We start from the raw sequence: 17053 nt of genomic DNA on the forward strand, positions 1-17053 counted from the left end.
CATTTTTTGTCTTTGAATAAAACCAAGTTTGTTTAATAAAATATTAAGAGGTAGTACAACTTGTTCATTGTGTATCTGTACAAAAAAATAAAACATTTTGGACATTTTACTTTGTGTTATCATTATTATTTTTTAATTGTTCATTTCCATTTAAAGTAAGAGGTGAGATTATGTTACACAGATGTGGTCAATCTACTACTTCAAATTTGTAGCTTGGACAACTATATGTCACGTTTTATGTTTTGATTCACGTCTTGTCTCGTCATTTCCTGTTTTATTTTGAAATATTAACTTCCCTCTCGTTTCAGACACCTTGCCCTTCCTCCTGTGTCAAGTGTCTGATTGTCTTCCCTGATTCCAAAGTGTTTCCACCTGTTCCCCACGGCTCCTCTTGTGTTCAAATAGTCTGCGTCTCCCTTGTCTTGTGCCAGTATGTTGCAACCTGTTACGTGCCTCACTCTAGTGTCCTTGTCCCATAGTAATCCACAGCCTTGAATCCAAGAGCCTGTAGTTGATCGATCCTCCTACAGTGCTATCTTTTGTTGTAAATTCTTCCACAGCCCTAGTTTAGTTCACGGCAAGTGTTCATAGACTGTTTTGTTCCTCCGTTAAGGATTGTTTTTTGTTCTTGTTAACCGTTTCATAGACACCTCCGTTAGAGGAGCGTTGCATTCGGTATTTGGTTTAACTTTCATCGTTCCTCCGCTAGTGGGGTGATTTTTGTGTTTTGTTTTTAGAGATCTTTGCGCTGCCGTTAAACGTGAGCTTAGAGTTAATTTTTAAGTTTGATAGTGCCTCCCTTCGTGGAGAGTTTTATGTTATATTTTGATTGTGCCCCGTTTATCGGGTGAGCTTCTTTTGTAGAGGTCCGCCTCTTTAGGAGAGCATGAGAATTAATTGTAATCATTAGCCCTTTCTGTTTTCTTCCTAGAGTGGAGAGAGTTTTTGATAAGTTTCATAGCTGCACCCTCCTCAACATAGTTATTGAGGAAAGTGCCTCAGGATTTTCATAGCCCTTTGTTTTGGAGATCCTCAACTTGTTTATTTCAAATAAACCCTCTTGCCTTGAAATCGACCCTGCATCTGTGTCCTGTGGTTCGTGACACTATGCAGGTTAAATTTTCTGAGTTTTCATTGACTTTCATACCGATGAGTCAATAAATAATAGAATTTGCTTTCTTTCTGGGCAACTTGAAGTTCAATGTCTCGCGCAAGGACACATGAGGTCATATCGACTTGCAGACGACTGTTCATCCTCTTGAACTATAGCGGCTCAAGGTTCAGACCATAATTGAGAGGGCTGTCAATTTCCGTAGCCTGGCTGTGTTGAACTACAGGAATATAAAAAAAATAATAATAAAACAAAGAACAAATTCTTGACATTTATGCATTTATTTATTTTAAAAAAGTAAAAGTGTAAAAACAAAACCAATACAAATTATTATTTTTTTCTTTCTAATTAGATACAGTGGTTCTGATAATTTTGATATCATCAACTGGACGATCTTGAGAGTTTGTCTCCACCATGCCAATCCGGTTAAACACTCCCATCCCCTGGAACACTCTTCCAAAAATACTGTGCTTTCCATCTAACCACTGAGTGGGTCCGAGAGTGAGGAAGAACTGACTGCCATTGGTGTCTGGTCCAGCATTGGCCATTGCCAGAATTCCGGCACCTAAGAGACACACAGATAAAAACCTTTTCTTACCATTTGTTATAAATCCCTTACTATTATGTTATCAGACAGATGCTGGTCAGCAAAACATTCCTTCTATTTAAATTGGATTTGAACTGACAGGAGGTTTCAGGCAAAGCAACAAGAAAATAAATTTCCATGTGAAAATATAATAAAAAAAAAAAATCTGTATATATAGAGATATCTTTTCTCCATAGCTGCCATATTCTGATCTGCTTATATATTTTTTCCACTGCGATTACCTGTGAATTTAAGCTCTGGGTTCAGTTCATCTTCAAACTGTTTGCCATATATAGAGGCACCACCTCGACCTGTTGGGAAAGCAAAGGCCACACAGAGCAGATTTAGGTGAGGCAACTGAACAAGACACAAGACACTAGTCTTGTCTTATTATGAGTACAGTGGTGTCGTGACATAAAAAATTTATTTTACACAACTTTAGGTTTCCATGTATTCACTTTGCACATGAGACTGGAGGAAGGCCAAACAGCAGATGCTATGACAAAAAATATTACAGTGCCATTCCAAAAGCTGCCAGTATCAAGCTGCTATAACAGCCTCTACTGTGTGGCTCTGTGCAGCACTCACTCCAGCTGTTGCCTCGCACAAGCTCTCTGAGCTCTCAACACCAGCGGTCTTGCTGGTGATCAAATCAAGGATGTAAGGGCCACACAGAGAAGAACAGAAGAGCGCTGCACAAGGTACAAAAATGGTGCAGTCTTACTGTAACAGAGCATTATGTGAGAAAGGGAAATTCTGTTCATTATATTACACTTTAAAAAAAAACAGGTGTTCAAAGATAAAACATAACCGTAGTGTTGGTGTACTCCTAACAGCACGTAGATCGGTTATGACGTAGAAAACGGAAATAAGTAAGTTTGTCAGATTTCTATATTCATATTTCCTCACGATCTCGCATAAGCTAACAGGGGTGTGTGAATGTGTGTGACCACTGTCTAAAACTACACGCGTGCTTTGAGTGATGAACCCACCTGTTCCAGTTGGATCGCCACCCTGCACCATGAAATCTTTGATTATTCGGTGAAACTTGGTGTTGTTGTAGTAGCCTCTTCTGCCGAGCTCTGCAAAGTTCTTGCAGGTTTTCGGTGCATGATTCCAGTAGAGCTCCACCACAATTGTCCCCATCCTGCAATCGAACGGTATCTGTCATTTGTACTGACCCTATCGTGGTGATGTTATTTTTGATCATGTTACAAAGAGAAAGGCTAAACTAAAAGCATTTCTAAACTTGCACAAGCACGGCACCACACAGCCCAGATCCCTCACTTCATCTACCAGAGATTTAGCATAGTTAGCATCCAGTGTTTCAATGAGTACTTACGTCGTCTCTAAAGCCACAGTGGGCGGCTGCCATGTGTCTGGAGGTATCCCGGACATTATCACGCCAAACTGTAACCTTCAGCCGCAAAGCAAATCACTTCAAATAAAAAAAGAGCCAAATTTATTAGCACAGCGAGTTCATTCAATTTGTTTCAGGAGCCGACTCTTCTTCTACTGTTTGCGCACGTTTCCTCTGCATGGTGGATGAAGTGCGCTGCACCCTGCTGGTCAGACTCGGGTATCGACGGTGAAGCGAAAGGGAGTCTGAAGCCTATAAGGTTTATTACCACGCATTTCTTTAAATATGGTGGAAACATGTTTAAGTCAAAGTGTATTTAGCTTTTCTTGAATAGAATAGATTTTACAAAAGCTTTCTGCTAAACCAATAGGATTATCTTTAGTGCATTCCTTCACAAAGCTAGCTATAATTTAATTTCCTTTGACATCAGCATGTGCTGCTGCAAAAGCAAATATTGCATCAAGTCCCATCATTTTAATTCTGTATGTCGGTCCTTCTGTCTCTGCGTTGTCCGCTGTGTGAACAGAATGACTGAATGACTGAAACTCATTGGTTTTGAGCTTAAGTCTGAACACGTATTCATTCAGCTGCGCACAGCAGCGCTGACGATTTTGGCAGCATCTCTCCAGTGTAAATCAACAATCCCTGACTGACCATTTGAGATGAAAGCCTGGAACAGGATCCGTGTAAATGACGGCCGATCGATTTTCCTTTTGATACTGAAAACGGAAAACAGAAAACGAGCCGTTAACCTGTCGGAAAACAAATAACAGCTCGTTTTTTGTTTTCCGACGGGATATTTCAAGATGAAAATTGGGATGAAAACTTCGTGGGAGGCAGGAATGGATGGGGAAAGTTTTGTTCTCTTTCGAGGAGGATTATTAGTATTAGTATTAGTATCAACGTTTCATCCAAATTAAATGGGTGCAACAGGCAAGCAAAATCTCTTCTGTCTGTTTCGTAGACAGCTTCCGGGTCACAACCAAAAAAGTCACAGGCCATAAATAAATATTGAAAATAAAAATGTTCCCGTCTTTTCCCGAAGTTTTCATCTTGAGACATGCTTTCTTTTCCATTTTGAAAATAAGAAACGAGTCGTTTCCCGTTTCTCCTTTTATTATTGGTCATTTTGTTTTTTTCAATATCAAAAGAAAAATGGTTGGCCGTCATATAAACGGACCGAAAAGTTAGTGCTATTCCCATTTTATTAGCTAAACACATCCATGTGACTGTCAATATGTATGCGTTGAAAATAAACTACTTATCCTTCATCCTCTTACACAGCAAAGTCTAGAAATATTAAAGGTTGTGTTGCAGGCATTGATTTTGATGGACTGAACGTGAATGAATCTGAAATTTCTGCTTATTTATTTATTTGCTTCCCTTACTCTATTTTCATTGTAAATGGTAAATTCCTAATTATTTGTTGCTCTTGTTTTCACTTGCTCACTGTTTTCAGAATTGAAAGGCGTTTTGAAAATACTGAATTTTCCCTTTGTTTGATTTGGATTAATTTTAATAATGATTATGTAAAAATATGCTGTTTGACTAAATTAAAGATGTTTTTTTCTTGCAATAGCACAGCACACAGTGTACACACACACATACACATATACAGGCAACAAATCATCCTTATGGAAAATGAAGAAGCTGATGAAAACCAACTCAACTGAAATCTGTTCTTTTTAAGGTTTCTGTCACTGCTCTTAAAGAAACTAACTTAATCCTACTTATAATAACAATAATCATTATTATCATTTATTATTGTCATTTTCCACTAGAAACTGGAATCCAGGGCCAATAAAAGTGAAAAAATCCAAAATTAAAGATCAACACGTTAATCTGTTTTGATAGCCGCCATATTTCTCAAATTAGTTTTTACTGTCTCAAAAACATATTTTTCTTCATTAAACTTGCAGTTTAATTTCAGATATACAGATTAACTCGTGAATCTGTATATCTCAAATGTTATGAAGTTAAAGTGTCCATTCTAATGAAAGAAGGTGCACTATTGCATTGCTGTAAGCTATGAACAAACTGTACATCCTGGTATTAACTCCATTATGATATTATCTACACTGTTCAGCCACAATTTAAAAAATCACCTGCCTAATATTAAAACTAAAACAACTAAATCAGCTCAAAGCTGTCAGGTCAGGGACACAGTCTGACAACACGAGATTGCCAGCGAATTCTTTGAGTCCGTTTAATTGCAGAATGGACTCCCTGTATATCAGGCTTGATGACATAAATGCCAGGATCCAAGTTGTCCAAGTTGTACCTTGTGTGTTTTCACTCATTCATTATTATTTGTTTCCACTATTGAGCAATGTCCCATCAGTTTACAAAGTCAAGAATTTAATAAAGGGGGGTTACAAGCCCAGAAAGTTCAATATAATCTAAAGAGAGACGCAAGTCTTTTTTCTTTTGTTACCATGCAGAAAGAAAATGACACTAGATCAACACCAGAACTAGACAAATCCAAAAATTAAGCTGCGAACATAGGAACACTTAGATCCTAAACAAAAGTCAAAACTATTATATCATAACGACACCCTGAGTCGAAGATCATTTCCACATCTGGTAACAAGTTACAGAACGATGAAAAAAAGAAAATTACTTTAAAGACGATAAAATCCATTTGGCTCAAAATACAATGTTTAGAAAACAGCTGTTTGCAAGCATGAAAGTACATCATCCCTATTCCTAGATAACTGCCAGGGATATGTCTGACTCATACTTATGGCCTACAGCTGCGAAAACTCTGAGAAGTACTTTTGTTCCGCATTCTATGCCGACAAATTTTTTTTTAAAAGGGCTCTGCCATTTGTGAAAATTTGCCAATGCTTTTATCCTGAACTAAGCCTATCATCACAAGTGGAAATTAATTTTCTGTGGTCCATCAGAATCCTTCTGCAAAAAGACTATATCCACCATGATGCTGGTTCAATCCACAGCTAAGCGCAAGAACAGGATCAGTCAACAGGACGCTGTTTGTTCTTTTGAACTGTGACAAGCAGAAACCTAACCATCTAACTCTGCCAGTTACTGGAAGCTGAAGCAACAGTGCACAATTTTCAGTAAGACCCTAAGTAAGCTTTTCTGCAATATTCAACCACTGTTTAATATCAGCCGAGTATGGATTAAAGTGTTGTCGTTAGGAAAAGCCACGCAGCAATGTAAACTTGCTTGGACAAGTGTACTAACCTCATCCCAACAAGTTCCCAGGAAAAGTTATAAACAGTGTAACTATAAAAAGGTTTACAGTTACACTTGCATCCTCTAAACTGCTAAACATTATATGCAGATACTCCACGTGCTAAAAAGTGGCCAGCATGCCATCTAGACACAAGAAACTAGGGATGCACTAATGAATATAGGACGTTATTGTATGATACTGTAAGTGGCCACTGAAAAAAACGTACAGCCTATCTAAGCTTTGAGCGGCATGCTAAAAAGATTAGTGTTTTGCATCTAATAGAACAATGGCCTGAACATGGGGGAGACCTGTCACAAACCTAGCTGTTGGAGAATATTTCAAACTCAAAGAAGGAGTGAAGTGAAACAACTCCTTTTAATATATGTCGTGCAGGTGTTTTGAGGGATGGCACTGGCAACTTTCAATACGATTGACTTGTTTAACTATCTGCTGAGGGAAACGTGCCAAATAAAACTGGTGAAAGTATTTTGTTCACAGCAGAGATTATGACTAGTCACAGTAGAAAAACGCAGGGGCAAAGTAAAACAGTGGTTCAGTTTCATGTAAGCAATGACTGTTACCAAGCACAATACATGGATTTAATACAAAGCTAACCTCAGTAGAATTCAGTCCTATTTAACGTCATCCGTTACACCTATAGTTGTCCTGTTATGAAAAGCCAAAAAGTCTGCCGTCTCTGTGCAGGATCAACCTCTCAGTTGTTGAAATGTTGGCTTTTGATGCTTAATCAAACTGTTGCAGCTACAATGTTTCTCCAAAAATGGCGATTGCCAAAAAGTACTAATGGCTGTTAAAAATTTATTTGGAGTGCTTGGAAAATGTTGCTATGGTTAATTCCACAATGGATTTCTGCCATTTGCAAGTACGACAGTAGAGAAGACAGACTGAAATTGGACTTAGCAAAGAGCAGTTCTGCAGCCTGAGTGGTGTTGTGCTTCACAAACAGGGAGATACACTGTTACAGCTCCAGAACTCGCATTAAACGCATGGAAATGAAGAAAATTTAAATAAGAAAGTCCATGTCAGTCTACAAGAGAATAACATTTATATACTAAAAGCAGTGGAGCACCCTGTGATACTTTGAACATGCTTTTGCAGCTTATCATAAATGAGTGGAGAAATATACAGTGGCTAAAGACAGAAAAATTGTGGGTGACCCTCAAACACTTGCCACCATTCAGGCTTGGGTGAAATGCACCAAAATCAACTTACTTCTTGACCTGTTTAGACATTCTGTAGATGGAAAAACAAAGCCAGTTTCAAAAGCTTTAGGAAACTTTAGTCTTACTTTAAGCATAGCCAACATCTTCCAACCTTCTAAATGCTTCCCCATTAAGAAGTCAATTAAGAAACCAGGGCATACCCTCACATTCATTTCATCTGACAAAGGCACATGGTAAGCAAATGCAGTTTGCTAACTACGTGCTAATTTTATAAATACAAATAATTTTGCATAAATTTGTGATTTATAAACATTGTACTATAAGAACTTTGACCAATAGCTCAATGCATTTGTTTGATATATAAAGTAGTAGTTTGTAGCAGTTTAAACTAGTAGCTAAATGTCTTTAAACATGCCTTTAAACATTTCTTCAACGGGTGACAAAATGCAACAGGTGACCACTTTTTTCTTGTCCATCCTCTTGCTGATGCTGTATGTCTGTCTCTACTTTTGTGTCCTTAGAGGAATTAGAAGGTTTAAGGCCTTTTTTCATTTTCTAATGAAAGCAGGCACCTTTACATAATACAAAGTAAATGGAGACAAATGTATTGTTTTACCCTGTGATGTTCACAGGGCTTGACTACACTCTTCGTCTTTATTCACTTTGTTTGTGTGAAGACATTAACTACTTTTGTCTGTTAGCAAAAACTTAAAGATGTTAGAATTAATGGGTTCATTCAAAAGCAGACACAAAGGACAGATTTAAGGTAAAGCAGATATATTTAGTCAGTAACAGGTAGAAAGGCAGGTAGTGTCTTCAGAAGAGCAGACAGCGACTTGATGGCAGAATTGCAGGTAGATAGGAGTCCTAGGAGGGAACAGAGAGAAAGGGTGTTAGAGCAGAGCAAGGTCAGGGTAGATAGACAAACGCAAATTAGCTTCATGTTCTAGCGTTCTTATCACATACTAAAAAACATTTCAGAAAAACCACCAGAAACAGGGCCTAAGTGCCCAGTGTAAAGTTTGGGTTCTGGGATATGAGCTTCCCATACCAGACTGGCAGGTAATAAACTGGAGAGAGGGTGTGCTGCAGTGGTGGAGGAGGATGGCATAGCAGGAAAAGCTTAGGGGTTGTGAGGTATTTGGGCCCAGTTATCAGAACAGACTAGAAGAGGATGGTGAGGTAATTGTTATCCAAGGCCCAAAACATCTACTTGTCTCTTCCCAGAAGCATTACTTGGTTATTGAGTTCTTTCAGATATTTTCTGAGGATTTCCAGTTTTGGGTTCATTGTTGTTCAGATCATTCTCTTTGAACTAACAAGTGGATCCAAGAGTACAGGCAGGATGCAAAGTTGAAGCTAAGGTTTATTGTCAAGAACAGGTGAGTAATGTCAACTAGTGTCTTTTGAGGGGGATCAGCCTCTTGATTAACACATATCACGAGTTTAATCAATAATAGGGTGTAGCATTTGTTGAAACGAATTTGTTGGACCTGGAGCTGTAAATGTTCACAGCAGATTCAATAGCATCAGTTTTTCTGAGATGACGTAAAAAGGCTGCACAGACACTCAAGAGTGCTAAAATGTACAGTTCTAAATAGGTTTGATCAAACAGTTGCTGTAAGTAATTGAACATGAAAAAGTTTATTAGGTGAATGTTTAAAAAATAGAAAACTGTTTCAGAAAAGCCACAATGGATTAACAACCTCATAACACTCCTCAGCCAATGGAAGGCAAAGAGATATTTCTCAGCTCCATGGAAATGTCAGCTATTAGTTTAATCCCTTTTAATGGTAGCTGGCTTGCACTGCTGTACATGCTGTTTAGTCTTGCAGTCCCATCGGCAGCCCTCTTTATTGTCGCTTTAAGAGACAGCTCTGTAGTACACTTGATGACATTAGCTCATTTACAACTTTCTACGAGCCCATTCATAATCCAGTTCAATGACTTACCGATTGCGTAACAACCTTGACAAGTCCTGAACAAAACAAGGGAAATAACTTTTAAGACAAATGTACTACTGAAAATTGGACCTACAACCAAAAAAAAAAAAAATCTTTATGTTATGAGTTGTGTTTATCAATTACAAGTTTGTCAGCTGAAAGGGAATGTTTTAAGTAATGAGAGGGGGGCATTTTATAAAACCTAGACGTCTAGCCTAAAGGGGAAAGTCAGCCAAATAAATGCATGGAGCCAGAGGAATAGATATTGAGACCACTGGCTGATGCCCAGAGCAAGGTTTTAAATACTCCTGGGAGATTGGCCAGGTGCTTACAGTTACATCAATAAAAGGGGCCTTTAGAAAGCTGCCAGGCAACGCAGTGTCTGCCCTTTACTCAGGGTGTGAAGTGCATGTGAGAAAGTCATTTGTGTGAGTTCCTCGTCTGACGGCAAAGATACGGCAGGTTATTTTTAATGGAGTTATGATCAGTTGATAGGTGTCAGATAACAGCCAAAGAAGAAGTTGGTGGGGGTTTAGATTGTAATTCAACATGGATCAGACACAACACCTGACAAGTAAAACGAATGATACTGAAATATCTTATTCAAAGGAATTACGATTTTAATTAAAATTTAATTGATATAATCCCAAATCACAAGGTAATTCTTGGCGTAGGGGTAAAGGGTTTGGATACAAGAGTCAGCAACTTAAAAGCAACTTTTAAGTGTTAAGGCTGATTTTAGTTCTTAAAATGGTGATGACAGGATGGTTCAGGATATCTCCAAGTCTCAATAAAACTTATAACAAGGTACTGGTGTTGATTTTTTATTAAATAGAGCAGGGTGAGAATATTAATTAATGGGACCCAAAATTGCTACTCAATTTTACATGAACAAATATTTAATCTAATTTAATGTCTGCGATGTCTCGGTTCGATTAAGTAGATCTTTTTTTCTGTCTGCGTCTGAATAGCTGAATAACAATAATAATAATAACAATAATAAAAGTCTTTAGCTTAACAAACATCTGTAGCATCCACCCTGACAAGTTCATGATAGCTTAAGAATGCAGGTGTATTTCTACTTTAGAGTTGTAAGGGAAAATATGGCACCAGCTGAATTGTTGGTCAGATTTTCCGAAGTCACATACAACATCAGGTGAAAATTTTCAGCTGTTAAAGACATTTTCAGGAACAGAACCATATCACCAGAGGTCACTTAATGGGTAAAACTTGGTCCACAATGTGACAGAAAAGACTGGGCGACTCAGACACAAAGTAAATACTTAATTATGTGAAACCAACAAGAATCAGGCTCTAAAAGTGATATTATGCACATACTCTATACGTAACAATACCTCTCAACTAACAGCCCTTATAAATGTCAGAAGATGTTAAAGGTTAAGGTTTTCTCTCTAAGTTCTGAGCGGAAGATGCCGAGTGTTTCTCAAAGGAAGTTTCCTCAGGAGGATCCGTCTTTCCAAGGCATGTCCCTCTCAGGCTCAGAAAGAATCCTATCAAAAAATTCATAATAGAACAGTCCTAACAAGTGGGGAAACGTCACAATGGTGCCAGCTTCAGTTGGACTGTATCACAATTATTAAAAACCTTGTAGCTGTTAGCTCTTTTTATTAGTAATCTTTACTTTGCTGTTTTTTGATGGAACTTATTACCATTTGAAGAACTTAAAGATGACAACGAATACTGTCAAAACAAACTTAGTCCCATGCAAATGCATATTGCACCAACATTGATCGTTCTTCTGTAAGCAGCATCTCGGACACTGATAAAAGTTATGAGTGTTTTGAGCTTGCAGAAGATGCACAGAGACATCTTTGAAATTTCATAGAATGAAGGACTAAAGTCCTCTGAAGAATCCTGAACGCAGAAACATGTGACGATTTAGGTTTTCGTCATGTCTTGGCTCGTCATTTCCTGTTTTATTTTGAAATCCACTTTCCCCTCTCGTTTCAGGTATCTTGCCTTTCCTCCCGTGTCAAGCGTCTGATTGTCTTCCCTGATTCCCAAAGTGTTTCCACCTGTTCCCCTTGGTCCCTCATGTGCTCAAATAGTCTGCGTCTCCCTTGTCTTGTACCAGTATGTTGTCTCCTTCCATGAGCTTCATCACAAGCCCTTTAAAACATAGTTTCCACAGCCACAGATCCTCGAGTCTGCAGTGAGCGATTCTCCCGCAGAGCAGTATTGTTTGTAATTTATTCTTAATTCCATAGCATTAGTTTATGCACGGTAAGTTTCATAGCCTTGTTTTGTTCCTCCCGTTTGGAGAGATTTTCGGTTTGATTAATGTTTCATAGGTAATTGTTTAAGTTTCAGAGTGCCTCGGTTTTTTGAGAGCGCGTCCTTTGTTTAAATCTGACTCATCAGGAGAGCGTGAGTTTATGTTGGTTATTGTTCACAGCCCTTTCCTCCAGAGTGGAGAGAGTTATTTTGATCATTTTTTTATAGTGGCAATCTCCCCAGCCATAGTTATTGTGGAGAGCGCTTTAGGAGTTTCACAGCCTTTTCTTTTGCACTGTCGCGAGATCCCCAACCTGCCCTGCTGTTTGTATTAAATAAACATTCCTGACACTGAAACTGACCCTGCATCTGTGTCCGGAGGCCCTGACAAAACACACTTACGGCAAGATATGACAAAGTTGCATTTTAGAAACTGCAGCCATTAAAAATCTTATATCACCTTTGAGAAACACCGAATGTGCATGCTCTTTCTGGAGCTATTTTCTTCAACAGTTAAATCTATTTCTGCCAACGAAAATTTTTCATGACCAGCTGAACACGTATTTTCTTAATCAATGCCTTTGTCTATAACTTTTCAGAAACCAATTCAATTTTGAAACAGTCCAACACATTCAATATGAAGTTATGGTATTTTATCTTATCAATCAGTTAGTTTGAGACTCATGAAATATTGTAGAGTAAATGCTTGCCATAAATTACACAATGGTCCCCTTCCTCTTTAGTCCAGAGACTTCTGAAGGATTTCTGGACCATATTCACATGTCTTTCTTTTGTATGACTTTGATAAACTTTGATAAAATATTAGAATTATGAGAATAAAATATTTAAATTTTGCAAATCAAAGCATGCTATTTTATTGACACCTTGCACTGCATCCTAACCTTTTTTGGAACTGGGGTTGTATGATGACTGCTGCTAACTACCAGTTGTTAAGAGTTGTGATAGAAATGCTAGTGTGTCCAAATTTTTTGGCTTATCAGGCAGATATGCCATTATATCCTTTCAACAAATTGTAATTATTTATTTGTTTTGACAGGAGAGTAGATTGTAACAGTGCAACGCATGACAAGATACTGGGGCCGATGCCACATTACTTTCAGCTCTGCCTCAGTGGAAACTACATCATCCGTGACAGCTATTTCTTCTCGTGCAAATGAGCCACATCATACCATAAACACTTTTCAATGATAAAAAATATGAGATAATTAAAATCTTAAATCAAATCATGTCACATATTTTAGCAGCAGGGTTTCACAATTACACATAGTGCAGAGAAGGTCTGGCTGCTATATATACAGTTGTTAAACGGGTGCTAGGATGCCAGAATTTGGCAGACTCAACACTCAGTGAAGCACTGTGTTGAGTCTGCCTTGTCATTATGGTGAGCCATTTTCACTTCAACCATGTATATGGTATAAGTGATTAAACTATCACCATCTGTAGGTAATCATCATAATATAAATTATGCTGGGATTAGGTTCCATAGAGTAAACCAAAGGTCTTTCAAAATGTAATGCATCAGTTTCTTTATGGTCAATGAAATGAACCCCAAACTTATCTACAGTGAAACAATGTGTTGCAGGGCTTCTTGATATCTGAAACACTGAAAGCACTGGATATAATAAAAGAAAAATTAAAAAAGAAGACTATGCCAATGCATGTGCAGGATTATGAGTTATTACATGCATATATCTTCACTCTGCCAGTGTACAAATTAATACCATTTACCCCAGCTCACTGAAGATTACCACCAACCTAAATCAAATCAAATTTTATTTATATGGCACCTTTCATACTTTAAAAGCAACACAAAGTGCCTCACAGCGGCTAAAAACAACAATGATCAAACATACCAACCTTCCCACCCCTATAAATACCCAGAGGGACAAAGAGACGTACAGACACAGACACACACCCGCACGCACACATGCACACACAAATACACAAGTTCAGACCCACTGCACATGTTTGAGAGAGACATGAGAACTAACGACCCACGACCACAGGGAGCGCTGCCACAGAGACAGTCCCGACTCGGGCAGACAAGATACCCAACACCAAGGTGCAGAGTCCTCCAGCCACCCAGAGCAGTCCACAGGACAGCACCCCTGTCAATGGACCAATAGCAGCTCCCAGTGTGGTAGGCCCCCATGAGGAAACACTGGAGCTAAAAACAGAAAGACTAAAACATTAAAATAAGACAAAAAGGTGTAAAATGAAGAAAATAGATCAAATGCTTTTCAGCTCGTATAGTTAAAACGTCTAACTAAAACATGTAGTTAAAATATATAATAAAAATTATATAGAACAAAATTATGATAAAAAGTTTGGAAAAGGAGTAAAAGAAATCAATAAAATCAAATAAAAACCTTATTAAAAAGGTGAGTCTTGAGCCTCTTTTTAAAAAAATCAACAGTATCTGCAGCCCTGAGGTTCTCCAGCAGGCTGTTCTTCAGTCAGGGTCCATAATAACTAAAAGCCACCTCCCCGTGTGTTTTCAATCGAACATGTGGTATGGTTAAAAGGCCAGTGCTGGAAGACCTCAGGGTCCATGAGGTTTGATATGATAAAAGTAAGTCCGAACATTAAGGAGGCTCAAACCGTTAAGACATCTACAAACGAGTAAAAGAACCTTAAAATTGATCCTGAAGCGCACGGGGAGTCAATGGAGCGATTTTAAAACTGGTGTAACGTGCTCCCGTCCTCTGGTCTTCGTCAGCACTTGTGCAGGTGAAAACGACAAGAGATTAAAGCATGCATCACCACCTCTTGTACATCTTTGGAAATTGTATGCATGTGTTGGTTTGCTCCTTCCATCTATAGCTTCCAGCTATATATACAATAATACAATATATAAACAAATTTTCATTGGTCTGCTATAAATCTGTTTTCCTACATATACAAATAGAAATAAATAGACAAAATAGACAAGACATCACTCTGCAATGGGAGATTAAATGCTTAGTTTTTTTAAGTTCGAAGCAAAGACAAAATCAAACATACAGTCCTTGTCATCACAGACAATGCAAAGAATATTATGAATGTCATCAGTAAAACAACAAGACGGGAACCTCACATCAGGCGCTCTGCTTGCACTGTTAATCTTGTAGCCAAGAATGTACAGTAGTCCCACTAAACAAGGTATCTCACCTCCTTAGGAGAGCTGCAAAACTTGCAAAACAACAGCTGGTCATGCCCTGAGATCCAAGAAGGAAATGTGGCAATTGCTGGTTCATAAACTTGAACAGGACGTTACAGTTGATGATGGGGTGTTATGTGCAACAGCTGGCAGTCATCTATTCTGACCTGATAGATATGAATGTCAAAAATAATGTCAAGGACTTTAGCATAATGACTGTGAGTTCAAAGTGGCAGGTTGAGATTCTAAAACCTCTGAAGGATGTGACGAACCTCATGAGCAAAGCGACACCCCCTCCTCTGCGTTAATGGTCTGAGTAAAATAATTCACAGTCCATGACCCCAACAGATAAAAACAGCTCCACCATCAAAGATGTCATATCATCCAGCTTTAAGAAAAAAAAAGGGAAGAAAGCACTTTAAACTAGGCAAAGAGAAGCATTTCTGTGATTGCAGATACACATCAGGGAACAACCAACAAGCTTAAAGATGCTTGAATCTCCATTTAAATCGCTCTTTCATGTACATCTGTGCAGAGTGAGAACATGAGAACTTCTCAGCAGCAGGGGACATTCTATAATAGGACAGGATTTGACAGCCTTAGTTTATATCATGAGCATCTTCACATAACAGTAGCAAAGTTGTATTTTTTAAAAAGTATTTCCTAAAAAGAAACCCCTTTTTTTTTAAAGGTTTGATAATGAAATGTGCCCGTGCTCTACTATGTTAACCCCTTAATGACCACATTTAAAAAACAAAGGTAAAATGTCATTGAATTTTCTCATTTACAGGCCAAAAATGGCACATGTAGTCATCAATTTTTTTTGTTTATTTTTTTTATCATAAATGATTAGGGTGACGCTTTATGGTAAAAGTGTCAAGGTTTGAAAAAGTTACTGAACTTTGAGTTCTGAGTGGTACAGATGTTTACGCAGGTTTACTTCCACACATTTTCATTAAGAGACAATGTATCAATGTAAATCTCCCAAAAGCCCTATCTCCAAACCCTTGGACTCCTTTCCTCTCTCACGGCAGTAAATTTGTGGGAACCATTTGGTTCACACTGAGCAGGTATGAAGCAAAGTATGTTATCCACCTTCACAGTTTTGACCTCTTACTTACTTAAACAAGTCCAATATTTACAACTCAGAAGACAGCCACCCCTCTTCTGGAACTCGAAATTGGAATATCTTCCAAAGTGACTGATTTAATAGCTCACAAAGTCAAATATGAGCCATCACACAGCAGGGGATTTGCATCCCTTGCTGTGAGCGGAATTCAACCACTATTTCCAATCCTCAGAACAAAGGGAAGTCAGCACACATAGGAATTGCGTAAACAGCTTTACAGCCACAGAAATCCCACATCACTGGAGTTGTGAGCCAAAAATCTGGAATAACACTTCAAGCATCTTTGCAAACCAAAATGATTAGAAATTAAAACTTTGGAGATGAGTGGGTGTGGTGGGAGGCACACATTTACAAGAGACACAGATACAGACACAAATGTTCTCATCATTTGAATGTGGATACTATATACTTTTTGTCACAGAAAATTAGTAGTATTAAAGACTTGGTATCATTAGACCTAACTGGTTGTAATCAGTCAATTTAGGTGAAAAAAGAGTTTAAGAAACCATCATAAATATTAAAGAAATGTGACCAGACAGCTCTCGGGACTTTACTTCCCGTAACTTAAAGGATATCTATGGAGTAGTTAGATGACAGTCCAACTTTCGATGAATAACAAACTCTACCAACTGAATCTCCACTGCCACACCTCTCTGCAGCTGCAGTCTCACTGCTCCTAAAGTTGGCAACAGACCCAGCAGCTACACGTAAGTAATCCTTACTTTCTGCTATCATAGAAACTACAGTTGGCTGCAAAATCTATCACTACTTTTACCAGTTTAATTCGTAATCCTGCTGAAAATATCACATCTAACGTCTGGTTCTGCATCAATATATATGAAATTAGCATGCAGTTGTGTTATTGACAACCTTGTCGCTGCTGCAGTTCAAAGGAAATTGCATCACTGTGGTAACAAAATGTGGTCTTTTTTTTTTATTTCTAACTTTAAAGAAAAACCTGTAATGCATAGTGTTGTCATATGATAATGTCTCAAAATGACTGAAAGGCCATAACAAAGAATTCATGTTTTACTGTTAATTATTCAGTTGTAAAATAGGGATAATCTAAGGGCCATTTTTAAATTAAATTACAAAAAACTTCCTGAAAGAAAAAGACTGAATGATATCTTAGATGAGATGATAAGA

The 17053-nt window shown here is 38.1% G+C and overlaps 1 protein-coding gene across 1 annotated transcript; it reads right to left on the reverse strand.

Moving 5' to 3' along the window:
- Window positions 1–1438: 1438 nt before the first annotated feature.
- Window positions 1439–3246, reverse strand: ppil1 (peptidylprolyl isomerase (cyclophilin)-like 1). Its single transcript, XM_072383138.1, has 4 exons — window positions 3040–3246; window positions 2690–2844; window positions 1940–2008; window positions 1439–1676 (listed from the first exon to the last, which is right to left on the reverse strand). Exons 1-4 carry the CDS (start codon window positions 3093–3095, stop codon window positions 1456–1458), a joined length of 501 nt encoding a protein of 166 aa, XP_072239239.1. The 5' UTR covers window positions 3096–3246; the 3' UTR covers window positions 1439–1455.
- Window positions 3247–17053: the final 13807 nt, after the last annotated feature.

This window comes from Leuresthes tenuis, unplaced genomic scaffold, assembly GCF_036924035.1.
Source record: "Leuresthes tenuis unplaced genomic scaffold, fLeuTen1.0.hap1 SCAF_3, whole genome shotgun sequence".
Classification (NCBI taxonomy): domain Eukaryota; kingdom Metazoa; phylum Chordata; class Actinopteri; order Atheriniformes; family Atherinopsidae; genus Leuresthes; species Leuresthes tenuis.

What these genes read in the sequence shown, in the direction of transcription:
- ppil1 (XM_072383138.1), bottom strand. Translation starts at nt 3,095, where the DNA reads ATGTCCGGGATACCTCCAGACACATGGCAGCCGCCCACTGTGGCTTTA. An exon ending in TGGCGATCCAACTGGAACAG is followed by an intron (nt 2,009 to 2,689) that starts GTGGGTTCATCA and finishes CTTTCCCAACAG; the next exon opens with GTCGAGGTGGTGCCTCTATA. An exon ending in CCCAGAGCTTAAATTCACAG is followed by an intron (nt 1,677 to 1,939) that starts GTAATCGCAGTG and finishes TGTGTCTCTTAG; the next exon opens with GTGCCGGAATTCTGGCAATG.